The following is a 27,281-nucleotide window of genomic DNA, read 5'->3' as shown; positions in this document are numbered from 1 at the left end:
TGATGCAGTTGCCTTCAGTTGAGGATTTAAAATAGAAGGGATGCAAGAGAGCATAATTAACAGTGGTGATGCGGGGAGGAGGGCTGAGTGAATAGTTTGTTTTCGTCGTCTTTAATTCAGCCTCACCACGTGCCAGAAGACAGAGATGGGGCTCAAGCCTGAAACATGCTTCTGCGTTTTCACGGGCCCGTAAGCGCAAGAGCCCTTCCGGGTCCCTTACGTGCTTATGTTTCCCTCCTTACGTGCTGACGGGTGTCGACCCCCTTTTCTAAAATTTACGGCAAAGCTCCGCAAGCTCACTCAGCCCGCAAGGCTGTGATTGGTCTGCTCTACATCCCTTCTGGAGCTGCATTTCCGGTTTCATGCCCCATAATACCGGCAGAAATCACGGAAGATTTAGAAGAACGAATATGGACCAAATAGAAGAGCACTTGGCAGAAGATATCCGATAGTATGATCACTTGTATAACCTGTCACTGACTGGCGGATTTGTCCGCCAGAAAAAGGCTACGAGGAGCCGCAGTGGCTATGTAAATAAACAATCGACGAAGAAGAAAGAAGGCGTCTCTAAGGTCGTCTCGACAAAAAGCATTACTCCGCCTAGTGTTCTGGCGCGGAATTGCTTTGTAAGACGCGCAACGGTTGGGGAAGCATGAATGAAAACGAGTCTTGCGCCACAGCGGCGTGAAAAGACGCAGACGCAGTCGCAGAAGCATGTTTCAGGCTTCAGCCAGGGGGGCGCTAAACACTTCCAAGCCTGCTATTACTTCATTCGTAGATCACAGGCACTCACGAGCAAAACCAATCTGAATGAGCTCGCAGTGCTACTCACATGTGCAAAGACTCGTTTAAAATATACCACTGGATCGTAGTCACATGTTCACACGGGGGATAAACAGTGGGTCACCACAGGTGAATCAAAATGCAAATGAGATGATGGGTCTACCATGCACCACAGGCTGCTCCAGGCTGGGGGAATCCATGCTTCCTTCCACAGCGGCATGCATGCATGTGTGTGCCCATCAGGGAGAATACTGTTCACTTGCCCAGTGTAAATCTAAGCTGGGCTCAAGCCAATACAGCCATTTACTCCTGTGGCTTGGCTACTAGCAGTGGAAATAAAATCCACAGTCAATAATATTTAAATCAATAAAACTGAAATCATTATGCTTAAAGACAACAAGCATGCAGCAGGACACATGCAGGTCATTGCCCCCACAATCTTTACTGTCCCTCCCAAATAAAGGCAAAACAATGCAAAAAGAGCCCCAAAGTAGTAAGTAGTAGAAAATATGCCAGATTTTTTTAAATGAATTATTCCCTGAGAAATTGGGGAAAAACACTGCCTTGGAGCCGTCCCTTTGTCTGGATATGTGCCAAATGTAATGGGTTCTTTCCTGGCCTATATGGAAACACATCGTGCAGATTTAGTTTAATCCTGCTGACAATCAAACAAACAAACCATCCAACAAACGAACAACCCTTACTTCCCTGGCAGAAGTAATATTATAGGTCACCTGATAGGAACAAACTACTTTAGTCTATCCAGGTCGAAGGAGCATGATAATCTACAAGTGATATTGTGATTTTAATTTTATTGTTATTTCAAATGTCTTGAGTCTCCGGATGCTTGTACATCGATACTTGCTTAAAAGGTCCATCTTTATTATAATAATTCATACTGCAAAATGTACATAAAATATGTTTTGTATTCATGAGCGTGTGTGTGTGTGAGTGTGGTACGAAGACAGGTTCAGGGTGAGAGCAATTAGCTCTGCGTGTACTACTGTGTATGAGCAGCAAGGTCAGCACACAGCAGCCTGACAGATTCTCACAGCAGACGTGTCAAAACGACAGATGCCTGCGATGTTTGGAAGTCATCCACTGCCTTGTCCTCTCACATCCTCTGCCTGATTACACAGGGAGCAAACACAGCACATCACAGGGCACCGAGGCAGACGGAGTCCTGATTACGACGCCTTTACCACAACAAACTATAATATGCTTTTATTAATTAAAAACCTAGAAACAATCAACTGTTGGGAGAGAAAAGCGTAGCCTCTGTCTCCTTGTAGTAACAACAACATCTGTCTGTTGCTAAAACACAGACACATTAACTGAATTCTCTGATCAGATAACAGTCTGACAGGGGAAAAAAAAAACGACAACGACACAGAAATACAATAGAGAGCTGTCAAGGGACTTGAAACCCACTATGGGAAATAACTTAATTTTTTTGCAGCATTTTAAGAATGGGATACTTAAAAACTGACAAGTAGGTTTGTTCCATATTTTTCTAGACAAGTTGTGACAAGGTGATGTTTAGGAACAGAAAAGGTTTGACGAGTTGTGGAAGGGGTCAGGACCCTGCTGAGCAAACATGGGAAACACGAGCTACACAGCAGCAGTAGCACTGACCACGGGCTATGTAAAAGCCCCCCCCCCCGAGAATGTAACCTAATCTATCACAAGATGCTCCACACATCCTTTAGAGTTCCAATCAATCAACAGCTGCTCGGGGGTAAGGAATCCACCTCTGCCGCAATCAGGATAGAGCACATAAACCAATCTTATTACACAGAAGAATCGGGGGAAAGCCACAGTGGGATGCATTATAAATGTACAAGGATTCCCCTCAGACGCAGAGTAGCATGGGAGTGCTGCTAGGATCACAACAGGATCCTTGAGAGAGAGCAGCAGTGATAAAGAAAACACGGGTGGACCGGAGTCAAGGTGAATTCTTGATTAATAGCTCACATTGGCCAAATAGATGCTGTGCAGCCACTAGACATTATCTGTGTGTCTGGTGTGCAAGATGTACTATTCACTTCATTCTGTAATTAACTGTTTAAAGTTTGCAAGAATGGGAGCATAAAAAATAAGTACAGGTTCTTGCCAGGTAAGCATTTTAACAAGAGAGCAGGATGGGCTGAAGAAGTGGGGACAGGGGGGAAGCTTCAATATGAGCCGACAAGAAGACCATCGAAGTGAAGAATTGTGTGTGTGTTTGTGTGTGTGTGGTTTTTTTTTTGGGGGGGGGGCCCTTCCGATAACCGAAGGGCTTATTATGCTCTGAGAAAACCTCAGGGGGATTCTTTGTCGCGTCTCTCGAGAGGCCTGACTGTGCCCTACAGCTTGGAGGGCAGTCTAATTCCAAGACTGAGGACTCAGTGGAAAATCTCAGGTGTGCTTCAGCATTTGTTGGAAATGGAAAGTTGTTACCCAATACACTGTTGTGCATGTGGAAATGTTTGATTCGAGTGCAAAAAAATCTACAACAACGGTGTAGCATATTTAAACACGGAAACCATTTCCATTCATTGATTTTGGCACACGTCCAGGGCACAGCCCAGTGCACTTCAAGTCCAATTATAAACAGTCAGGCCACAGAGTTAATCAATCTATACAGAGTCATTTGGACTGTGATAAGTCAGTTAGTGTTGCATAACAGTGGTGCCCTGCAAAAATCCCAATCTGTGCCAGGAAGTCACAGTGCAAACCTGCACAGTGTGCTGCTGCTGCAACTGATGGCCTGCATTGCACAGCACTGCCACTGGCATGCTTTGGTCGCTCCTGCAACTGTGGTTTATCATGCACCACGAGCCAGCTCCATGCAACCACATCTCATTTTGAACAGCAGCCCGGAGTGCACTTTCAATACTTTGCTTTCCATTAAAAACCAAAACGAAAGTTAAAATACACAACAGTGAAGTGCAAGCAAATTAACATGTGCTTAATTAATCAGACAATTGTCTCAGCAATTCCTCTCTTTTAGTTTTGGATGCAGAATGGAGCAAAATGCAATTAACAACCCCCTCTTCCTCTACTCCCCGAAATTTCCCCCGGCTGGCAATAATTAGTACATTGCATTCCCAAAACTCACAGAGTAGGAAAGTAGAGCCACTCCGCATCGTCCAGTGTTTTCTAAACTTGTGTGTGGCAGTATAACACTTGATTTATTCTCCTGGGATAGAATTTTCTGTTTTCTTTAGGTAAAAGGTAAAATTTCAGGGTATTACACCATACCACAATGTTTGAAATACAATTCTGTCCATGTCTTAATCTATTTTCAAGGCAACACAAACTTGCAGTGCATTTTTCCATGGCATTAATGGCAATGATACCCATGCTGAACTAGTCATTAGTTCTGTAGAGACACGGTGCAGAGACATTACAACACCCTCCCCTCATTTACATCAATTTACCATTAAAAGAGGCACTTAGAATATGGTCAGAAATTTGTGTCTCATGTATTATACAGGAAAAAATGCCTAAATGCATATTTATAACAGCTTTCAGTTTCATCTGTAGCAGAAAAAAGTGTAGGCAGGGTATCCAGGAATACATCAATGAAATACACAGGAAACAGGCAGTGAGAGAGGAAAGGCTGGGAAGGCAGTCTTCTTTGTTAATGGCCAGCCCTATCTGCCCTTTGCACCTGGAGCAACATTGAAAAAAGAGACTATGGCCTAATTCATCAGACACTGTACTGTTAATAAACTGGTTGACCCTAAACATTAAGAATAATGTTGTTTCTATGCTACATTAACAGGCTTAGGTAATAATACTGATGGACGTGGACATGCTACATGAAAAGGGAACAGGCACACTTCACTCAGTCCACCTGAAGCTTCGGTTTGTGTAAAAAAAAGTCATTGGAATCAAGCAGAGGCCTTCAGCTCACAGTGCTCTCTTTCTTCCCACTCACCGTTAAGAGCAAAGCAGGAACTCACAGGGTGGAAATGGATTCCGATTCCCTGGTTCCAAAGCAAAGGATGTGGAATTTCAGAGCAGCACAAGGTTGGAGTTTTTTTTTCTTTTTTTAAAAGCACAACACAAACTCCAGCAACAATGCTTTCACTGTTTAAGCAGGTGTTGCTCAGATATTGTTCCTAAAGTCTTGTTTTGGGAGTTTTTTGAGAGGAAAACTGTATGCAGTGTGTTGTGGTGCCAGGTATTCCTGCTTTAGTACATGTCACGTGGCAAAAGCAGCTCTTGAAAGTAACAATAACAGTTATATGCATGAACAGGAATGAGGACAAGCTGAACAGACCTGTCTACGCACTGAGATGTGTTTCGAGATCAGCCATGACCAAGCCCTCACGCATTCCTGCTACTCAGATTTCCGTCCACAGGAGGGCCAACAGCAAAACCTCTGTTGGTTTTTGGTGTGCGGAATTATTTTTCCACCGCTGCCCACATTGCCTCTGCATGGGGCACGGGCCTGCAACCCCGCTTGATGTTTTGATTCTTCTCTGAGCAGAGCTCTGTAAATCCTTTCCAGAGAGAGTGTGCCGAGCCAAAGACAAGAGACAGTGTTGCAACCGGCAGACATGTCCAGACAACACCGGGCACGTCATCACAGTGTGGCAGCAGAGATGGCCTGCAGTAACACATCATCATCAGAGTTCCAGGTTTCATTACGGAAAGTTTCTCCTACTTTTAACTTCCACTTTTTTTTGGGGGGGGGGGGGAATGGTTGTTTGTCAGACTATTTTTTCCCTTTCTCATTCTTCCAATCTCTGTACCATGTCGTACTATTTTCAGTGTGCATGAGGTTTGATGGGAGCAGAAAAGGGGAATTACGCAGACTCTGATCTCTGCATAGCTGTGGGTTTTGGTTTCGGGGTTAGGAATTGGAAGCAGGGTGACACAGAGGTTGCTTAAGTCCACGGACATTTAAGCAAACAAACCACCAAACTGAGACCCGGCGCTCAGCACAGGTCGGAGCAGGCGGTGACACTCGTGCACCTGTTCTCATGGTGTCAGCCCAGTCAGTGTCAAAATTCGCCCAAACTTTGTGGCAGGTGAGGTGAGGAGGGGGGGCGGATTTGCCCTTTGTCTATTCGCATTTGCTCGGTGACAGTGTGCTGAAAAGAGATTACATCATCGCCATTGTAGCCCCTGAGCCCTCTGCCCCCCCCATTTGTTGAAACAACGCGGACCGTCCAATCCAGACAAAGACAGAGCATTCCAACATTTTAGCAAGCAGGAAGCGCAGAACCACAGTCGTACCTCATTACAGTCAAACTCGTCCAGCCCCCCCCCCAGCCACAAGCAAAAAGATGCTCACACTGAGAAAAATCCCACCAGGGGCCACATAGTCATCAAGTCATTTGACTTCTGACTATTGGGTGACAAATCCTGGCCAGACACATCACACATGCTAAAGCTGTCTGAGCTTCCTTTTCTTTTTTTTTAAGTGATATATATCATGCTGTTACTGGAGGTTGTGTCAAAACTCAGGAGTACATGACTCATTTTGGTAATTGAAAAAACAGGCCTGACGAAATCAGCCTTGTAGCTGACATTGACCGTGTCAGTGCACCAGATGATGCAGAGTCTGTATCTCAAGGTCTGTGTAGTTTGTCTTCTGGTCTGTTGTCAGTAACAGACACAGGGAGGTGACGGGGGGCCCCACGTCAGAGCAGATCGTCAGTCAGGTGGCGCTGCACATTCCCAAAGGGTGAGGTCAAGAATTTTGAGAAATAACTTCTGTTAGGGAAGGGGAATACATTCTATTCCCGATGTTCCAGTATCAAAATCTGCCATTGCTGCTGAATCGAACCAATCTTCTACCACGTCTTTTAAGCATACTAGTTTCACCCAGCGAAAACTGCAATTTTGTTTCCCTGAAAAATAACTTTGTCATTGCTCCAAAACAGCTGTTGTGTTGAGCTGCCACTTGCAAGTGCGTTTTTTAAAGCAGCGAAGAAAAAGTGATTTCTAGTGGGGTAACGTTACCGAGAGTCAGAGCCAGAGAACCTAGCTAAAAAGTCTGTAATATGGAACTATTTCACTCTGTCCCACAAATAAAACAGCAATGTGTACCTCATGCAAGACTTCGAGCTATAACAGTCAGTAATCAGTCATTCTCAGTCAAGATAGTCAAACTAGATTATAAAAGAAGTTCTATATTATTAATTATCTGTATGTATTTTATTTTTCAAAGGGTTCAACCTGAATCAGGCCGTACAACAATGACATCAATCATCACCTGCATACAGAGTTAGTAGCATGGAGCTGTTGAAATACATTATAAAAGTTGGGTTTTTACTTGTTTCCATGCGATGGTAATGGATTGGAATTCGGTATCGGAACACCACTTCATTCGATACATCTTTTTCAATCTTATCATTAAATCATTAGAGACTGTTCCACTTTGAACTTCAGCATCAATCATAACAATAATCCCATTATTAATGTTATACTGTAAACAGTTAATTTAAGCATTTCCTGATGGCAACTTAGCATAATTGCAGCCCACACATTCCAGAGGGGCAAATTATAAAGCAGTACAATGCTCCGCTTGTTGTTGTCTTTTATCTTTGCTCGAGCTATTCCCTCCGAGCCAATGCACAAGAGACAAAAGAAACTTAAGCCCAACTTAGCAACAGGAAGCATCCCTGTGTGAATGCATGGGTAAGTTGGTAGAGACACTACCACAAACGAAGCACACTAGCAATTGTTATTGTTACGTGAGAAGTATGATGCAAACAGTGAAAATAGAAACACTGTCCTTCAGCAACACAACAGGGGGAGGACTATTTACGCCGGTGAGAAATGTGAGAAGCAGAGGCTTTTCCCAAAAGAGACACAGACCTGTGTGTAGTGTTAGAGTTTTCCTGTAGTTGCATTTTGATAAAAAGCAAAAGTCTTTCGACTGATCTTTTTAAGATTCGTTTATTTATACCAAACACATGCACAGACATGCACAACACACTCATGCAATGGTAGGTAAATTTATCCTCTGCATTTAACCCATCTGGTGCAGGACACACAGAGCAGTGAGCAGCCATGTACAGCGCCCGGGGAGCAGATGTTGGGGGAGTAAGGTGCCTTGCTCAGGGGCACTAGACAGGGTAGGGAGAATTCTCTTGGATTTTTGGACAGATCAATCCAGGTTCGTCTTTTGTTGTCTCTCCGTGGAGTCGAACCAGAGACGAACCAGAGACCTTTTTCTGCCCATAGTCGAAGTTTCTACTTTTTGATCCGCTTATTGTCATATGGCTGCAAACTGCACTGTCTGAATGAGCTGTTTTCAGGCCCACACTTGTCTGTCTTGTCTGAAACGTGAATAGTTGAATTGTAGGCCAGATTCTTTTTTTAAAAAGGAGCGAGTCTATTACCCCCAGTCGTGACAGAAAAAAGAGCTGCTGACATTTGCATTAGATTAATTCCCTGGAAGAAATCCCATCAGAGAAAAAGCTAAAAGTCATCCGGTGTGAAAACAAGCAGTGGCACAAAGCTGAGATTAGACTCACTATTGAAAATGGCAGTGGGACCTGTGTGATCAGTCATGCCCGCCGTGGGTCGGCTAAGCCCACCAAGAATCCCAAAAATCCTTGATCCTTGCCCAAAGCTCAACTCCAAAGCGTCCTATTCTTTCCACCTGACTCATGCCAAGCGTTGCTACTGGAGCGGGAGACTTGTGATGCAGTGAGAGGGGAGCCCAGTGATTTTTAATTTCCTACCTGCATAGTTGTTGCAGCTGATATTTGGTAAATACCGGAGACAGGTCTACATGTGTCTGAACTTTGCAGGGTTGGCACCGGTGCTACGAAAACAAACCTGAGGTCCCTGCATTACCAGATATTTCCTGTTCTCTCCTGGTGCCTCCACTGTGATGCTCTGTATTCTCTCTCCTGCCTGTGCTGGACAATAAGGATGGTTTTGTGTATATTCTGCAACATTAGGCATAACTGAATGAGCATAAAGAGGTCTCTGAATGGGTGTCACCTGATCACTGTGGGTCCATGACTACCCTGATGTACAGAATTCACACATCATCCATGCGTTCGGTCCAGATGTTGAACGTGGACAGGCTGTGAACCAAACCAAATCGCACAGATGTTGCACATGGACTTCGCCCGGTGTGTGGAGCGAGTGCTCGTGCGGCAACAACGCGGGGGGAACACCACGCCGGAGAAAAAACACCGAGTTCCGCCAGGAGATCGTCCACATGCAGCGGCGGGGGGGGCGGCACACGGTGCCACCTGTGAATCGCCTGGGAAAGCGATGCCCTTGACATGTACACTGCACATACATGCGACGCAGCAGACGCAGCAGCCCAAGTGATAGTCGGGTCCAAACGCGTCTCAGCCTCATTAGTTGAATTAACACAAACTGAGTGACTGCGCACTGGCTCCCAAACATTACAGAGAAGGGCTTTGTCCCCACACCGCCGATAGATGCTGTGTGTTTGTGTGTCTGTGTCTGTAGGCACCTTGAACGGCAAGCAACACCCCGCACATGCACGTAGCACCGCCGCCACGCTCCGGACTCACCTTCTCTCCTGGATGTCACACAACAACAACCCAGCAGGCTCTGGGCTCTTTTTCCTCTTTCTGTTTCAACTCGTAGCCAGGTCCCCCCCCCCCCGCAAACGCACACAGAAAGACACACTGCGCACGGCTCCTCCTCTCTTACCTCCGCGGGGATGGTTGAGGTGGGGGAAACTTTTACGAGCTCCCGCTGGAACCGCAGCCGGCCCGGTGCGTGTGTCCCCCTGCTCCGGGGAAGGCAACTTGGAAGTTTGATAGAAAGTTCGGGGTCGGCCTCGCTGCGCTATGCAGCTGCTGGAGGGATGAGATCATCCTGGCTGCCTCCCCTCCGCCACTACCCGCAGTCTCGCGAGAAGCTGTGGTCGGGGGGGGGGGGGGGGACGACAAAAAAAATGGAGGAAGGAAAGCAAACGTTACCGTGGCAACAGCGCTCACCTGAGGTCTCACTGGGAGCTATGGGCAGCATGGAAGCTCCGGTGGTAACATCTCTGTGTATTCTTGTCTCTGGGGCTCAGCTTATTCACACGTTGATGTCTCACTGTGTTCAAGGTTCCTTTTTAGAAGTCTTTATTGTGTGTTTGCTTTGTTTTGCTTAAGTGTCATCTTTTATCTGACAACACGAACATGTTGCCAAGTAGAACTAACTGTAAGTGAGATGTAAGTAGAAGTACAAGTACAACACACACAAAATACATACACACAGGTTTCTGCAGCTATCCTTTTTGAACTTTGCGTAGACTTTCATTCATTGTGGACTGCCTTTCCGAACCATAACCTTAACCTAACCACAATTCATATCTTAACTCTAACCTAACCCAGGAGCTGAGAATTTGATGAAGTTTTGCCTCATTACGACCAGGCTTTTATCCCGATTAGGTCTACTGGTCCTGACAATGTCAGTATGTATTCTGGAAAAAGTTCTCAAAGTAGTAACGGAAAGTATCATAACATACACACACACACACACACACACAAACACACAGTGGCTCGTTCAGGGCCTGTTTACCTGTTCAATGTAAAACTGACAACTTATGTGAAGCTAATGTTTTCTCAAGATATTTAATTCAAGTTGGAAAAATTAGAGAACATCTAGAGCCAAGATAAGCTTACATTTAAAGTCTTATTTTTTTTTCTCACGTCTTCACAGTAAAATAAACACTTGCAATGCCATAAAATGCTGACTGAATCTATGCTGCCTTATTATTATTGTTTGCATATATCTTTTTTGTCACAGTATCTGGACCAAAACACAAATAATTATCATAAGTATCTAGAGCTGAAGTTAGAGTTTTGGTCACAAGTACACATGTTCAAGAGTAATGAGACAATTGTTTGTCTTATACTCCATCTGGTTTTTGTAGTCTATCAATACCCCACTCTGTAGAATTGATTGGAGTGGTTCAGCTCATACATAAATGATCTGTGGTGACATTTCTGCATGTGTATTTGTGTGGGAGAGCAGAATGGAGAGCGCCCATGTATTTCTCCTCCAGTAACTGCTCCTTATGTAGGCTACACTAACTACCTGGCTTTCAAACACTGACCAGCAGGATTACCGCATTAATGAAATGCCTTCATGAGTCATGTCACCACTATGACCAACGGTAGTGAGTCGAGCTACAACTAATACAGTCAGCACAAATGAAAAGCCAAACTGTGTCGGGTGACTAAGTTTCACTACTGTCACAAATGCCCTGGAGCAACGTGTGCAGCCTGTGGCTCTGACATCATCAGCAAGTACGAGTCACTGCTAGTCTGCAGATCTTGCAATAAAAACTCAAACTAGAAAATAGCTCTTTACGCGGCAGCGAGGGCCACACATTCATGAATTTGTGAATTAGGGCTGGTCTTCAGTTGTCACTGTGGCACCAAAGGTTTCCTGCAGCTGTTCAGGCAACTAGTATCAGATCTCACAGAGAAATGTAGATCCAGGGCATTAGTGGAGATCTCGGCATATAAAGAATGAATCAGCTGAATGGAGGATGCATAATGCAGAGGAACGGCCTGCGAGTTGTCTCAGTGAGCATTTTAATGTGCAGTGACAACATGCATCACAAATGCACATCCTTCCTACTGTGTCTCAAGCCTCATTACTATGTCCATACAGAGCTGTTAGAGACACGACAACAGCTATTTCTGTCAACCTGCAGCAGAGGCGCACACAATGAACGCCTAGCATCTAGTTTAAAAGAAGGATGCTGCACCAGTGAGAGTTTTGACGTTTTATTCCAGTGCAAACATTTTGTGTGAGTGTGTGGTGTGAATGTTAATGCAATGTTTGTTTGATCATATCTGTAGCACCATCTGCTGGCCAGGCCAACATAGGACAAGAAAGAGAAACACGTGCAGCAGGAAATACAAAATGTTCTTCCAGTTATTCATGTTTATATCCCAACACTTGTCTAAACCTGCAACTCTACAGCATCATCTTCTCTACACGACAAAACGTGCTCAAAAGTGTTTTTAAAAAATATACTGAAAATATCCATCCACTACTGTTAAGCACTTACAAGGCCTCAGATAATATTCTTTCAGTGTTTCAGAATATTATCGTCATTTAATAAGACTTAAACGTGTGGAGGACAGCACATCAGCATAGACTTTGATAAATGAGAAGCCATTATGATGTGGGGGCTATTCTTAGTTCTTAGTTAATCTTAACAATCTCTGAATGTCGGGCTCGATGTCAATGGTGGGGAACATTTTGCTGTATCTCTTGAAGGGCTCTCCTTCAGGCCCGATGAGGAATTTCTCAAAGTTCCAAGACACGTCCGTCCTGCAGACAGGACTCCAAACCAGAAACTTGGGGTCCTGCATGAAGGAGTTGGGGTCGTCGTCGGGGTAGGGGAGCTTGTCCTTCAGATAGGCAAACACGGGATGCGTGTTTGTTCCGTTGACGTTACACTTCTCGAACAGGGTGAAGCCGGCCTGAAAGCCGCCGCCTGGACGCACATGCTGCAGGGAGCTCAGGATCTCGCCGTTGGAGCAGTTCTCCTGTGAAACACAAGTGTTTTTATTTCATCGACAGCATCTGGCCCAGCTGTTTCAATTCCGCACAGTAACAGTGTAAAGGCTCAAGAGTGAAAGTTTGCTTCCAATTTTTAATGCTAACAGAAACTAAGGTGATTATACAGTTGCAATCCAATCCAATCTCCATAAGGGTGTCAGACAGATGCATCAATCTAAAGGCAAGAGCAGAGCTGAAGAATCAGCATTAGCTACAATTTGCCAACTTAAACACACAACCAACCATATTCCATATTATAGGAAATATTCTCACAGTGTAAAGCAAACATGGGAGGATGCCCATTTTGTAGGAGGGAAACTCAGCTTGCCAGGATAAGATAAGATAAAAAGATAAAGATAAAGTAGCTTTATTGTCAATTTCTTCCCATGTTCAAGACATACAAGGTATCGATAGGACGTTTCCCACTCTCCCACGGTGAAACATATAAAGTGCACAAGAACAACAGATAAGACATTTCCTAATACTAAGTAAACATACAGATTTTTAGTACAGCAGCATAAGGAGTTAAGGGGAGATTATCCAACGCTTAAGATCCTGTTCAAATAATGGATTTGAATTGGCTTTGAATATCTGTTTGGAGTCAGTTAGAATGAATCTGCCTAAATACACACAAAGGCGGACAGGAAACGATCATGCAAATTAGCCAGACATAGCTTTATATTTAGAAAAATGTATTTTATATCACAAAATGTTTGTATTGCAAGCGCATATGGCAGTTTAATGAGATTTCTGACCTGCATTAAGACCAGATATTGGAGGGTATCAACTCACCTGATATCCAAACTGGTTACAGGGGAAACCCAGGACCACCAGCCGATGGGGGTACTTGCTCTGAAGTTGGTTGAGCTCGCTGAAGTCCCGGGTGGTGGTGCCTCAGAGCGAGGCCACGTTCTCGATGAGCACCACCCGTCCCCGGAACACGTTGAAGTCCACCGAGTCGCCCTCCAGCTTGGTGGCCTTCAGGTCGTAGAAGGTCTTGGCGATGAAAGTCATCTTGGCTCCTGTGTTTCCACACTGGAGGTTGGATGGGCTCTTGGTGCTTGACAGCGTCCGGCCAGCTTGGTCACCTGACTCGGTCGGGATAGAAAGCTGCTCTTTCATGGGTGTCAAATAGCTCTGCAGGAAACTGATCTAAACCTGACACATAATACTCCTCATCAATTTTTGATAAATTGGACAAACTGATTGTAAAAAAACACACAAATACCTGAAGCATTTTCTTGATTCACTGAAGTGAATCAATGAAGAGAATGAAGAAATTCACTGAAATGGTATCCTCTTCAGAGCAGGGTCAATATTCATATTTTTTTCCATAAACAATGTTTTTAATAACTACATTTAGACTTTTATGATCATCACAAGCATGTATTTAAACGTATATATATGTATTCAAATCTGAGTATGGAGCAGGGAAAACTGTTTGTGTTATAGTAATTTGGCTTTATGTATTTTTTAAGACATCAGTTTAAGTATCAGTTTTCTCCTTCATCAAAAATGTAAGCCATGATCACCTGTCTTTCAGAGCAAGTGATGAAAATTGAATGAATCTACGGTCGCTGCTCTCTGGACCTAACTTTGCTCACAGTCCAAACTAAGTGACTCAGCAAAGCACAGTTACCCACATAAATTACATTTAAATATGACATTTCAATTTATTTACCCAACTTTTCCCATTAACATTACACATTAAAATTACAATGGCTGTGAACCCCTCAGCAGACCCCGAAAACATTAAATTAAGCAGCAGCAATGACGTGTCCGTACACAACTTGCAGTCTGCAGCACAAGTCACATTCATATAACAAGCACATTCAGGATGGAACATGAACATGTGGCGCATCAACAAAGGTCACTGAACATGGCACGGCGGTGGCTCCCTTGAGGAAATAAGTCCAGTGTGTAAAGGGATCCCTCTCCGCGTGGTCTCAGGTGTAAATAATTCAAGCCTGTCCTCTGTCTGCCTTGATACAGCATCTAGAATCCCCTTAATGGATGGATTTCTTCAATATGAAATCATGTTATTGATCAGTTTGTTGATATGAAGACGGCAAATCAAATAAAAAGCAACAAGACAACAAAAGTAATGGAGAAGAGAGGAAGTGGATGGTTCGTCCAATGTTACATTTCATGAAGGAAAAAGAAGAGAGCATGTGCACTGATGGATTTGCTGGAGAGACCCAGCTACCGCACTCTTCAGTGATCGCGCCGCAAAACTGGGCCCTCTGCTGGCAGCTGCTGCTAACTGCATATAGCTCCTTACAAAAAGTGAAACCAGTCACGCACCCCCTTGTCCAAGACGCATCAGCATCCACAAAGGAGGATGTGAAGGATTCAAGTCAAGTCACAATAGGGAAAAGCTGTCTTAAGGGATCAACCATTGGTGGTTTTTGCTAACAGGCACAACTCCTCTGAACGTTTTCGTCCGTATCTTTACTCCCCTCGTCCTCCAGAGCGACCTTCTCTAGATAATCGTCCAGGGAGGACAACAAGTGGTCCGTGTCTCTCTTGTGCGCCTGCAACACCAGCTCCGTCAGACGAGTGAAGGACTGGAGGAAGGGGGAGGAGGGACAATAATGAATAAACAGACAAAATGCAAGAGGAAGTCGCAGTGAGTTCCCAACAATATTTGAACATATGTCTGATGCTTCTGTGGAGATGTCCTACCTCTCTGATGTTATTGCTGCTGGAAGCACTGGTTTCAAAGAATTCCATCTCGTAGGTTTCTGCAAGCTGCAAGATTCAGCTGGATATTGTTAAAAATGCAAATATGTCTCACAGCTTTAACACACTCATAAATATATTTCTCCTAAACTCATTTAAAATCAAGATCCACTCATTATTCTCTGAGAAATCAAGGAAAATCGTGAAAAAATTCCCTTTCTCACAATGTTAAAGAAAGTGAAACAGAAAACTCCTGGATCCTCATCCTGATCCAGATCCTCAAACAAACTTCATCCTTCCACCAAGTTTCATGATAATCCATCCAGTAGATTTTGTGTAATCTTGCTTACAACAAACAAACAAAGATACAAACCAGACAACAAACAATCAAACCTTGCTTCCTTGTTCCGTTGTCACCTGCCTCCTTAGCTCCTCATCACACTTGTTTCCTACCAGGATCCTCTGCACCTGGTTGGGTGCATACTGCAAAACCACAAGAACAAGAATGACAACACAAGCCAGAGGATGGGGATAAGGAACCTGTCATTCACACTAATCCAGTGGCTGTGCAGAAAGCATGGACACTTCAGTGAGCCGTAATACAAATACCAGGTCATGGTGAAGCCAGATGAGAATGTTTATTGTCTTACATCGTCCACATCGCTGGCCCACTTGGCAATGTGCTGAAAGGCTGCCTGGCTGGTGATGTCGTACACATAGATGATACCCTGCACCAGAATCCACAGAGGAAGGATTAAAGAACGAAGGTCACCTGACTCCAGTGACTGTTTACTGTACATGGATGTAGGGATCACCTGTGCTCTTCTGTAGTACTGTTTGGTAATGGTCTGATAACGCTCCTGACCGGCCGTGTCCCTGCGCACCAGACAAGCACACATGAACAAATATGGAAGGTTTTTCTCCTCTCTTCCTTCAAGACCACGGTCTTTCAGTTTTAGAGCAGGAAAAATGTATTTCACGTTCCAATTTTGTAATGCTTTCACTCTAAACCCTGCGCTTGCACTCAAATAGCAGCTGCTTGGGCTAACACTGTGAACTCGCAATCAAACAAAAATCTGAGTGCAAAGAAGAAGTCAGAGAGCCGACATTTCACGTTTGCACATAAGCAGCGTGAATAGATGAAGCTCGAAAATTTGTCCAGGAAGCAAAATATCAGAGTGCAAGCGTGAAGAGTAGAGAGCAATGTCAAATCTGAATGTGAAATCAACCTCGCTCTTGGATGAAGCATATAACACCCATAAAATAAAAGACCACATAATGTGCATTTTGTATACGTAATGTAAAAGTCATGTAACTCACCATATCTGTACTCGCACCTTCAGTCCATCTATTTCTAGTGTTTTCATCTTAAAATCGACGCCTGCAAACAGAAAAACAAGAGCTTAACTTCCACCACTGTCAACAGTTACTGAAAAATCCGGACTCGTACTGTTTTACCTGGGTTGATGTGCGTTTGGGAGCAGTTAATGAGCGTTGCTCAGATACCCTCTTTCTTTGTAATGACTTAATGTCAACTTTCAAATCCCTGCATTTCAACATGGGGGGGGGGGGGGGGGGGTCTCCTGCTGTTGCCAGGTTACAGGACGAGGGAGCTCAGGAATGACTGTGTGTAACTGTGAGTCACTTTTTTTGGTTCATATACAGCAGAAGCAACCTAAAGTATCTCTACTCTTCAAGTATACGATATATTTGATAATCAGAAATGTGTAGTATGCGCAACTTTCAATGTTTAGATTCCTTCCTTCCTGCGCCTGTTGTACAACTATAGTTCTGCTCTCAGTGGACCACATAGCACCTTAGAAAATACCTAAGCGACATGTTAGTCCCATTTAAATGCATGAGAACCCTTTAATCAAAGGGAAGTGGTCTCCTACTGGTTCTCGGAGCAAGGTCTAAACATGGAGAAGCAGCTTTTAGTCACTTTAGGCACAGATCCAGCTGCCTGACAATACATTCATAGCAGTTTATAAAAACCAGGTTGATACATATTTTTATTCTCAAGTGCCTTTAAGTAAGCCATGTTATGAGTGCATTTTATTCTATTTTTCTTTCATTTGTGTATTCGTATTAGGTATCTCTTTCAACTTACTTCTAAATGTTCATACTTATTCATCCTTTATTTTTTTTACCTCTTTTGGTATCTTTGTACTACTTTTAGTCCACTATTTTTTTATCTCTATTTTGTTTGAAAATAGTTCTAAATTGTGCTTTCAGATTTCAAGTTATTTTCTTTAAATTATGCCTCTGTGTATGGAATGTGCTTTATAAATAAAAATGCTCCGTCTTGCCTTATTGATATCTCACTCAGGTTTTCAAATCATTTAAATTTTCAATAATAATTTTGTATCTGTGCAATTTCAGTTTCATATATATGCAATATTGTTACCCTGTATATATTTGTTATAACCTATTTCCTTGTATTTATAATATATATTTATGTTTACCAATTTTCACTATCCGCTTAGTTTCCCCCCCAACTAAAACTGTACATACTACTTTATGCTCATTGATTTGTCAACAGATAACATCATGTGTGGATATCAATACTTAGTATTTTCCTTTTAAACCAAAGCAGTATTTTAAATGGTGGTCTCAGCTCTAAGCACAGCTCAGTCGCAGATATTCTTTAAAGGCACAAACCTTTTTTAAGACACCTTGTAGCTACATGCCACATAATGTATGCAAAGCCATTCAGTCAACAGACCCGGCTGTTCAACCTGCACGTCTGTAGCTTCCTGCACAAACACAGTGCTTATAAGTGGGAGAACTGGAGGGTCGACTGAGGTTTACCAATAATCACAATATCTGGGATCTGAAAGCGAGCAGATTGTACGGACCGTGCACTTTCTCAAACAACTGGGTTTAATCCCATGCAAAGCTTTTCCAGCCTGCAAGCTGACGGACCTTTTACCCAGAAGTAGACTCCACTCCACACGACAGCACTTTCTATATTAAAGTCACAACACAGTACTGTGAGCTGTGTGGCACATCCTGCCAGGGAAGCATGTGCTGACTGTTTTCCCCACCCCTGTCATCCAAGTTATTAGCTGTGGCCCAGCCAGGAAACAGGCCGCTGTGATATGAAACACTAATGAGCTCATCAGCAGTCCGCAAGTTACAGTCTGTGAATGCAAATACAGGATAAACTAGAATAGCACTCAGCAGTCCCCTTAAATTCAATCAAGCTGCACCAAATTGCATACAGTCATAAATATGAGTTCCCAAAACATGCCGGATTTTCTTTCATCAATTGAAAATGTTGAAAAACGCCCTATCTCGCAATGTAAAAGAAAAAGAGACAAACACAATCCCTGGATCCACCCATCCATGTAGTTTTTCAAATACAAGGAATGTGCATCGGCGTCATTGCATGTCAAACTTTTCTGTTTGACCTTTTTGGGGAAGCTTTTTGGGACTGACCACATCTCCCTTGATTGGGATTAGATACATATGAATTTCCAGTTTTATAGATTTCACATGTAAACAAATCAGCATGCAGAGGTCATGTTTTCATCTGCGTTTGTTTGTATTTTTTCTGTCTGATTGTTCGAAGGACTTTGCAAATTCTACTGGACGGATTGGTGTGGATCCAGATCAGGGAAGCAAATCCAGGAGTTGTTGTTTTTTTTGCAATTTCTTTGCATTTTCTTTGCAAGACACGGAATGACCCTTTGGTTTCTTGGTGCACCCTGAGCATCGTAAAGATAAACTGTACTGTAAGTATAAGTGAAAGTTATAAAAATATAAACACGTGCAATACTTACTGCTCACTGTACAAAGTTAATGTGCAAAAATAACATAGTTGTACTATATGTTGTGTAGTTGTTCTAGGATGGACCAGAACAAGTGCAGATTTCTCAGAGCTGGTGCTGACGTGTTTTTCACTCAGTTGCAGTTATGAGCTGAGGCTGTTTACACTAATCCTACAGGCTAAGTAGGTCTGCTGCAGACAAAAGGGGGGAATTACAAGTAATTTCTCTGAAAATCCAATAGGCCGTTACAAGTGAAAGATGATAACTGACAATAACATTCCTTATGTAAAATGTCAGCATCAAAGTTGATCCGGTTCAACCTGACACACTCAGACACACATGATGACTTCAGACCACAGAACCTGTTGGAGAGCTTCTTTCTTACCGATGGTGGAGATGTGTGACGGGTCAAACTCACTGTCGGTGAACCTGCGCAACATGCACGTCTTCCCAACCCCCGAGTCTCCGAGCATGAGCAGCCGGAACAACACGTCGTACTGTTTGGCCATGACCACACACTACAGCACACACAACGCTGCGGACATGACTTCTACCTCAGCCTCAAACTACACACTGATGACTCCCATTCAGTGTGTGCAGACCTGTGCTGCCTTCAGGGACACCTCGGAAATCTCTATGCTCAGAGGTCACACGCTGAGTTTGTACAGTACAGTGGATACAATTAAACTCAAAGATTCAAATGTAAAGTTCTTTATTGTCATTATGCTCAGTGTATGTGTGTAAACCTACTTGTAAAAACCTAATAATTCTAAAACAGTTGAACCGGTGAAGAAATTCACTAAAACAACAGTCCTTTTCTTCATCCTGTTGTGTTTTCTGAAAGAAAAATAACAATAATATGGGGCATGACAATTTTGGTGTATCACTATAAATAGAGGGATTCATTTGTTTACACAAATGTCTTCAAGGACAACGGCTTCTGCATTGTGTATCACATAAATGCACAGTTGAAATCAAATAAAAGCATTTATATCTAGGAATAGACAGCAGCCTTATATATAGCCCAAACAATGTCCTATTTTTATTGTGGCTTTTATACTTTGTAAAATAACAATATTTCCACGTCGTCAACTGCATTATTCCGTCATATTAAAAGTTTATCCAGCTCATACGTTTACTCTTTCCTACGTTTCTTGAAGGCAGCACCTGCCATGCATCCTTGAGAAGAATGCCTCTTGCAGTGGGCGTGTCAGTCAGGACTCATCACTGTGAGCTGAGTCTATGTATTCACTGGTACACTGTATACAGGCAGAGCCAGAACTCATCATTTAAACAAACAGCACTGACAGGGCTGTGGCAGGAAATAAAAAGACAGAAAATCCATATACACACATAGAACCCCATCCACCTGGGAGCAGTTACACCTAGCACCAACAAACCTTGTCTTTACCAGATAATGAAATACATTTGAATAATAATTTCAATGTATAACAATTTGTTTTTCTTTGTCATTCGAAGAGGGATTGATGATACATTTTTGAGTATCCCATATCCTTCAATGTTTCAATTATCCCCCTTTAACGCCACTAGAAACTTCATAAATTTCATTACATAAATCTAATTATTTCCTTAACTGGTAAATTAGATTAGTTAATCACATCATTCAGCAACTTACCTCCAACTCAACACACACATAATCAGCTTAGTCACCAGTTAAAAGTAATTTTAAGATCTTATTTAAAAAAAACAAAAAACAAAACAATCACTCAATCACCAGTACATCCGAAAAGGATAAAATAGTTTTATTTATAGTCTCATAAAAGGTTTGCCTTAACTTGCAAGACAACCATGGCAGTATGTACAACATACCTGTAACTTGCATGGAATGGACCAAACAAATATTGATTACATACATACACACTAATTTACCTCTGCAAATAGGAAAAAAGAGAGAGAGAAGGATAAACGTTCCCAGCACAGGCAAATATTTAGAGGGAAGGCTTTTCTTTTGCAGAACTGACACCATCTAAGAGTATACAGTGTATTATACTACACACCGACAAGGACGTCCATTAACAAAAATAAGGATCACTGCGCTTAACTGCATTGTGTAACATTCAGTATCCATTAGGGGAATTTTTTAATACCGAAATTTCAATACATTTTTGAACCTGAAACAGGTCAACTTGTTTGTCCTATTGTGATGTCTTTTGTGTTGTCAAACATAATGGAGTTCAGACATATAAATATATATGAGGTTAAGAAATAAATGTTGGTGCATCACTATAAATAGAGGGATTCATTTGATTACACAAACATTTTCAATGACAAAAACTTCAGTCACCTAAACTGAAGATGAAGGGGGGTTTGCATCTTGCAAACCATACACTTTGTTCACATTATTTTTCTGGAAAAGTATGAATATTAAAAAGGTAAACTATCCCGAATAAACATTTTCTTAAGGGCGTAAAATTTGACGATTCCTCCACAAGGTTACAGTGGATATTAAAAACAACCGAACGAAAGGAAAGTTGTTTTTGGGAGCTTTACTAAAGCTCGTCTTCTCCACAGTAGATTATGAACAGTGATCACGAGGGTCGAAAAGCGTCAATACCTTCAAAAATGCACAGCTGCCTCACTCTGGGGTCTCACAAGAGGAGTGACGGGATGCTTGCCAGGAGGAAAAAGAAAGGTAGAAGCGTTTTATACATGATAGCACCTCTCTCACTAAGTCTCCACTTGTCTCCTGGACTAGCATAAGAAGGCAGGACTAAGTGCGGACAGGTAAGAGGACTCAGGGCTGGTGGGTAAAGACGGTCAGTGCGGAGAACCTAGCTGGGCTCAGCGCGAAGCTTCTTCCGGTTGGGCGGCTCGTCTGGCTCCGATTCAGAGCTGGAGTCAGAGCCGCCGTCGAAGGCGGACACTGCGCTCCCTTTGCGGTTTGTATACATGCTGCTGTCGGAGGAGTAGCTGGTCTGGAGCTGAGTGTTCCCCTTGGCCTTCTCCAGGGCTCGAACTGTAAGCAGTCCACAAACACAGAAATACAGTAGGGGTTGAATACCATACTCAGGACATTGCACATCAACAACTATAAGAACACTTACCCTGCTGCTCCAGCAGAACGTTCTGCTTCTTCAAGTCATCGATGTCTTGCTGGTGGGTATGGTTTTTCCGCCTCATGTACTGGATGTACTCGGTAGCTTTGTCTAGAATCTGTGCTCGGGAGGCCTGTTTAACAGAGCTCTATCAGCAGAAATTTCAGAGAAAGATGGGGCAACGTTGTAGTGTCGGTTTATTCAGTATTAACATGTCATTCATGTAACTAATGAAACGAATTCTGCTTTATAATGTTTTTTTGACTGTCTTTGGGTCATCATACAGCTCTTTGCACATGCACAACTACATACAAACTCTAAAATAGAAAACTGGCAGAGTGTTTATACAGACTGTGTAGAATCTGTTTGCTTTCCTGAACAAACTGGTTAGGCTAACTAGGGAGTGTCTCATTCAGGGTTTCTGGCCCAAAGGAATAGTTAGCTGGCAAGAGCAGGAATTTATGGTTGATATTATAACATTTAGAGTGGTTAACCTTTGTTATTTTCTTATTTCAATGTAGAACATGTTGACGTGGCATGTTTAATTCAGGCACCTTTTGTCAGAAAGGCTGCTGAGCGCGCAGGATTCCTACATTATCAACTTGTATCTTAACTTGATGACATCTTTCAAAATGCTTTCATTAGTCTTCTAGTAGAGTTATGGAGTATGGAATATTTATTTCCTCTCACCTTCTCCCCTTGCAATTCAGGCACAGACTCTCGTAAACTGTGAAAGCTGTCTTTAATGTGGTCCCTGCGTTTGCGCTCCAGCGCGTTGTGATGTGCTCGCTTGTCTGCCTACAGAGAAAAGACAGAGTTTGAAATTGTAATTGTTATTAAAAAACCTCACAAGCAATTACAGACACACAAGTTAAAACCACTGAATTCACAAGAAGGTTTGTTACTTGATTTTCGTCCTAAAAATACAACCTGGGATGTACTTTAAGATAATAATAATAACTGTATTTGTATAGCCCATATCTAAACAAGGTTACAAAGTGCTTCCCATGGCAAAAATGAAGAGTCTCAAGATGTAGTGTCTGTTCACAGAAACTGAACTAATAATGTTTACTTTCCTACACACAAACTGGATTTCAGCTCACTTTCTGCTCTGGCTGAACCAAACCATGTGGTGCCAGAAAATCTTAACTGATGTTCAATAACTAACAACAGAAATTCGTGCCTATTGGATACGAGGGTTTGACCACAACTGTCACAATGACTGAAAACAAGTGTGCATCTACAGCCTACTTCTTCAGCACCTGATATCAAATTTACTGTTGCTTTACAGTCAAGTCAGTCTAAAGGGAGGGATCCGGGAACAACACCTGTTCTGCCTGAAGGTGAAATTATACAAATTGAATTGATAAATATTAAACAGGACCAAAGATTCTGTCTCTCTAAATCTTGTGGTTGAGGTTAGAGGCTGCAGACATATTCCTGTAATGATCAAACCTTTCAGTCACAATAGACTATCAGCCTTATATTCCTTGATCAAAGGACAGACTCACAAATGCTCTTTTTATCCTTTTCTTTGCAGCATTACCCACAGAATGTATTCAAACACTGGTGGTACCACACCCAGGAAGGTCACTTGAGCAAAACAGATTTTGTAAAGAATATCAATTATCATGAAATAACTTTCATCATTAGCAATATAACAAAAATATGATTAGCTTTTAAATTGCGTAAGAGGTGAGGAGCTAACACATAGGTGATCTGCGTCAGATTAGTGAAAAAAGATGCTATTTACAAAGTGTTTGCCATTCTAGGTCCCTAAAAGAAGAGTTTAAAAAAAACTTCACTCAGGATAAAAAACAAGTCGTTAAAATTAAATTAAACTATAATGAGAGATTTATCTTGATAATTTTTTATATCTATAGACAGAGCACTCTGAGAGGAACCACCTTAATGAATGATCCTGCAACATGATTCACAATGAGCAATGCAGGCTAAACAATGTGTGCATACTGCGTTCTCTGACCATCCAAAACCGGAGAACCCAGTTTTGAATGACATCAAATACATGCTCAGGTATTTTAATATAGTCCCGACGTCTGCAGGGAAAGTACACACAAACCTGACAGGTCCATTAACCAACAAAGCAGCAACATGAACTAGGGCTGCATGATATTAGGAAAACATGCGATAAAGTTTTTTAATATCGCGATGACGATATGGTTTGCGATAAATAAACATAAACAGTCCCTGGCTACTGACGCAGAGAACACTGACAGCTCCATGGCCAGGAGAGGGCGCAACGTTTTTACCCAGACTCAGTTTATGCGCGTGTCCGATCGCACTGTGTGTGGGTGAGAGAGAGGAAAAGAGCTAGCGAGCAAGCGGCTGATGAATGCGCAGCTCTGGATGACGATTTCATTCATTAATAAATTAATCGATCATTATGTGATGATCTGTGTTGGTATTGTGGCGACAAACAAATAAACTTCTAAACTGTAGCGAGTCACAGACGTCAGCTGAGAGGGGGGGGGGGCAGAGAGACACACATACACACATAGTGAGAAGCGCAGTGTGTGTGTGTTGCTTCCTCAGGTTCTGTGATCATAAATAAGCTTCACAATTCTTTAATATAATCAACCGCTCATATTGATGAACCTGACTCGGGACAACAGTGACCACTGGAAGTTTCCACAGTAGAATCTAGTCGGAGGAGGCGGAGCGAGATTTGACGGAGCCGCCTCTGTTACCTAATTCTCTGTTTTCTCTTTTCTGACAATGTTTCACTGACAGAAAACCCCGCCAATGATTTGAATGTATGTCGTTTGTCACATAGGGCAGCAGGGCTCCATCTGATCGGCCATCTTTATTGACATGCTTGGCGCATGGATCATCTATCGCAGTTTTTGCGATAGGTCTGTTGATATCGCATCGACGATAGCTTTCGATATATCGTGCAACACTTACATGAACACACACACTGGATCCCGTGGGCATTAAATCGCAACACTGCAGGGCCAATATGGAGGAACGATCATCATCATCAACAGAACAGGTTTCAGGAAGAACACTGAGCGCATATTTAAGTCTGCATCAGTCGTGTGGGTTAAAGGACCATACACACACTGATTACAATGACAACCACACAATTAAAGATTAGAGGAATATGGATGATTTGAACCTGCTAGCTACAAACCAGTCTGCTATATGTAGGTCGGCTGAAGTGAAGGGATTACCCAACATGTCCAGAGCTGCTTCCTCTCAAACAATTACCATCTGAGTCACAAAGACAACATAGTTAAACTAAATAACCAACGTTGTGGACAGAGGTGATGACAGCTCTGAGTCACCTCGTCTGTCTGCTCTCTGATGAGCTCGCCCCGGGGCTGTTTACGTCTCTCGCGTCTGCAGCTTCACCGTCAACACAGCCTTTTTACACGAGAGCCGGAGCCCAGCAACCTGCGCTAACATGGACGACCAGCAGCAGTGCTGTCACTGCACCGAACGACTTGTTGTTGTCGTCCTGACACACGACGTCGAGCTACGTTAGCGCAACAGACTTGTCTTTCGCCTACGCGCTAACTAGCCAGCTAATTCTCCGCGAGAATTAGCTACCAGTTTACAACGTGGTGCTAGCCGATAGCCGCAGCTAGCTCGTTAGCTACACCAGGGCAGGTCGGTTGTCAGGAATGTTCAAAGTTGACTAACAAGCTGGCTAGCTACTTCTAAAGGAAGCTAAAGCACATACATCGCTGTCCACGTCGATGTCATCGTTTTCGCTCATTCTTCGGGGAGGGGGGGACGGGGGTGCGAGAAAGGAAAAAAAAAATAAACACGCAGCTGTCAAAACAAATTGCAGCGACAACTGGAGGCAGATGACAACATGTAGCACGGAGCTCTGCTACAGCAGAGACATGACGCTAATCGCTCTCCCTGCACGTGATTCGCCTACACATGGAAGGGAAAATACACACGGCGCAGGCACGAACACAGCAACGCCTTATGGGTAAAAGAGTCTTGGGCTGCCACGCAGACCGCTTTGGCCTGGTGAGCTATGGAGGCTTGCCTACATTTCCCACAAGCCCGCGCGTGTGTCACACGCCCTCCACAGTGTACCGTTTTGAGGGAACGTGCAAATGTGTTATTTCAGGTTCCCGGGAGTCAGTCCATTAAAAGAATCATTCAGAGCCTGAACTCATCCCAAAACGTATTTACTGAACAGTGTGTATAACTCGTTATTCCTGGCGTCTGGAAACAGACTATATATTAAAGCATATATACACACATATATTTATAAATATACATAGTACATCAAATAAAGTACATCGATCGAATTACCTCTCAATGATGTACTGCATCCAGCATCATATTGTAAAAACATGAGCACACAAGCAGCCAACCATGGAATGTATACGAAGATGGACGCTACCCAGAAAATGAAGCCAACATGTGGCTGGCTGCAGTAAAGGTCCCAAATTCCGGCTCCTTCATGTTCGCAGATGGGACATGGACCAAACTAAAGGTTTGAGTACTGTTAGGAATTCAATATTTTAGCTGTTTTGTGGGTCTGACTGTTCTATTTGTAATAAAGGCAGGAGGGGGGGTCTTGAGCAGGTTGGGCCAGAAATAAGGCCTTTATACAAATGATTTATAAATAACCCTTGCTGCATAGTGTTAATAATGAATCTTATAATTGTTCTGAATTCTAACTTTTGGTATTAAACCATTATTCCCTTAGATTCATTCACATCACATATATTTCATGCAGCTGTCTGATTAGTTATGGAGGTCGGACAGGGTGACTTTGTTGACATTGTTTTGTTTCGTTGTTTTGGTTTCGAGGATCCTAATGTTTACATCAACAGGACATCAGCAGGAACATCATATTCCTTTCTCCAATGGCCCACATGGCATCAGCTGTTTACACACTGTCTCATGAAGAGAACATTTTGCTTAGCAACTATCAGAGTAGTAGTAGCGTCACGGAGAGCGGCTTCTTGTCACTTCCTGGATTCCTTGACAAGAGGCGATGGACTATAGCTTTGGACCAATAAGGGAGAACCAAATTGATTTGCGGTGACTCCCCTCCAATCTTTTATAACCAATCATATTAAATCTACTGTTATAATTATATCAAACCCCTTTTGTTCGGGGCCATTATTAACTACCTATTGCTAACTGATTTAGCCTAGGCTGTGATAATTGTCCATAGCTATGTTGTTCAACTTTCATTGCATCTTAATAAATACTTAAATTGGACCAGTCCGGCTCAACTCTTATTTAGGATAAACCGACACGCCTGACAGTACATATCAAATACATTTTTCTCAGAGTTGGTTCTTGTGATTTCAGTTCTTAACACAGTTATGTATGTTCAAGTGTTCACTTTGACACTAAGTTTGGTTTACAATTGTGACAATCAACTATGCCACAGGGCTCTCAGTTGTTCACAGGTAGCCTGAATAAATTACTGTACTTCAAGTTCTGCACAGAAAAATTAATAAAAGGTAAATAGTAAATC

General features: G+C 42.8%; 4 protein-coding genes across 7 annotated transcripts in view; all 4 read right to left on the bottom strand.

The window, feature by feature from the left end:
* The window catches only part of LOC133961860 (signal-induced proliferation-associated 1-like protein 1), a 34,507-nt gene extending 24,918 nt beyond the window's left edge, over positions 1 to 9,589 (bottom strand). Inside the window, exon 1 of one of the 2 annotated variants that reach the window (XM_062397226.1) lies at positions 9,430 to 9,589. The gene's annotated coding sequence lies outside the window, so the exon portion shown is untranslated. Of the gene's footprint in view, positions 1 to 9,287; positions 9,358 to 9,429 lie in introns of those variants that run through there. The other variant, XM_062397227.1, reaches the window with a different exon arrangement.
* Positions 9,590 to 11,922: 2,333 nt separating this feature from the next.
* gpx2 (glutathione peroxidase 2) lies at positions 11,923 to 13,433 on the bottom strand. Its single transcript, XM_062397396.1, has 2 exons — positions 13,084 to 13,433; positions 11,923 to 12,278 (listed from the first exon to the last, which is right to left on the bottom strand). The coding sequence occupies exons 1-2, from the start codon at positions 13,411 to 13,413 to the stop codon at positions 11,925 to 11,927; spliced, it is 684 nt and encodes a 227-aa protein (XP_062253380.1). The 5' UTR covers positions 13,414 to 13,433; the 3' UTR covers positions 11,923 to 11,924.
* A 506-nt stretch (positions 13,434 to 13,939) lies between these two features.
* LOC133962126 (ras-related protein Rab-15-like) lies at positions 13,940 to 19,307 on the bottom strand. The gene is made up of 7 exons (XM_062397583.1): positions 19,132 to 19,307; positions 16,294 to 16,354; positions 15,789 to 15,849; positions 15,624 to 15,701; positions 15,367 to 15,456; positions 14,977 to 15,042; positions 13,940 to 14,858 (listed from the first exon to the last, which is right to left on the bottom strand). Exons 1-7 carry the CDS (start codon positions 19,253 to 19,255, stop codon positions 14,703 to 14,705), a joined length of 636 nt encoding a protein of 211 aa, XP_062253567.1. The 5' UTR covers positions 19,256 to 19,307; the 3' UTR covers positions 13,940 to 14,702.
* Positions 19,308 to 20,488: 1,181 nt separating this feature from the next.
* Positions 20,489 to 25,712, bottom strand: LOC133962097 (protein max-like). Of its 3 annotated transcripts, none has more exons than XM_062397548.1 (4): positions 25,509 to 25,712; positions 22,493 to 22,600; positions 21,812 to 21,935; positions 20,489 to 21,723 (listed from the first exon to the last, which is right to left on the bottom strand). In XM_062397548.1, exons 1-4 carry the CDS (start codon positions 25,542 to 25,544, stop codon positions 21,539 to 21,541), a joined length of 453 nt encoding a protein of 150 aa, XP_062253532.1. In that variant the 5' UTR covers positions 25,545 to 25,712; the 3' UTR covers positions 20,489 to 21,538. The 3 variants fall into 3 exon arrangements, with proteins under 3 accessions (XP_062253532.1, XP_062253530.1, XP_062253531.1); XM_062397546.1 differs by having other exon boundaries at positions 21,812 to 21,950; positions 25,509 to 25,710; XM_062397547.1 differs by lacking the exon at positions 25,509 to 25,712 and adding an exon at positions 24,728 to 25,053 and having other exon boundaries at positions 21,812 to 21,950.
* Positions 25,713 to 27,281: the final 1,569 nt, after the last annotated feature.

Source organism: Platichthys flesus, chromosome 10, assembly GCF_949316205.1.
Source record: "Platichthys flesus chromosome 10, fPlaFle2.1, whole genome shotgun sequence".
NCBI classification, from domain to species: domain Eukaryota; kingdom Metazoa; phylum Chordata; class Actinopteri; order Pleuronectiformes; family Pleuronectidae; genus Platichthys; species Platichthys flesus.
Note: the sequence above shows the minus strand (reverse complement) of the source record. Positions and strands in the feature narration are given on the sequence as shown.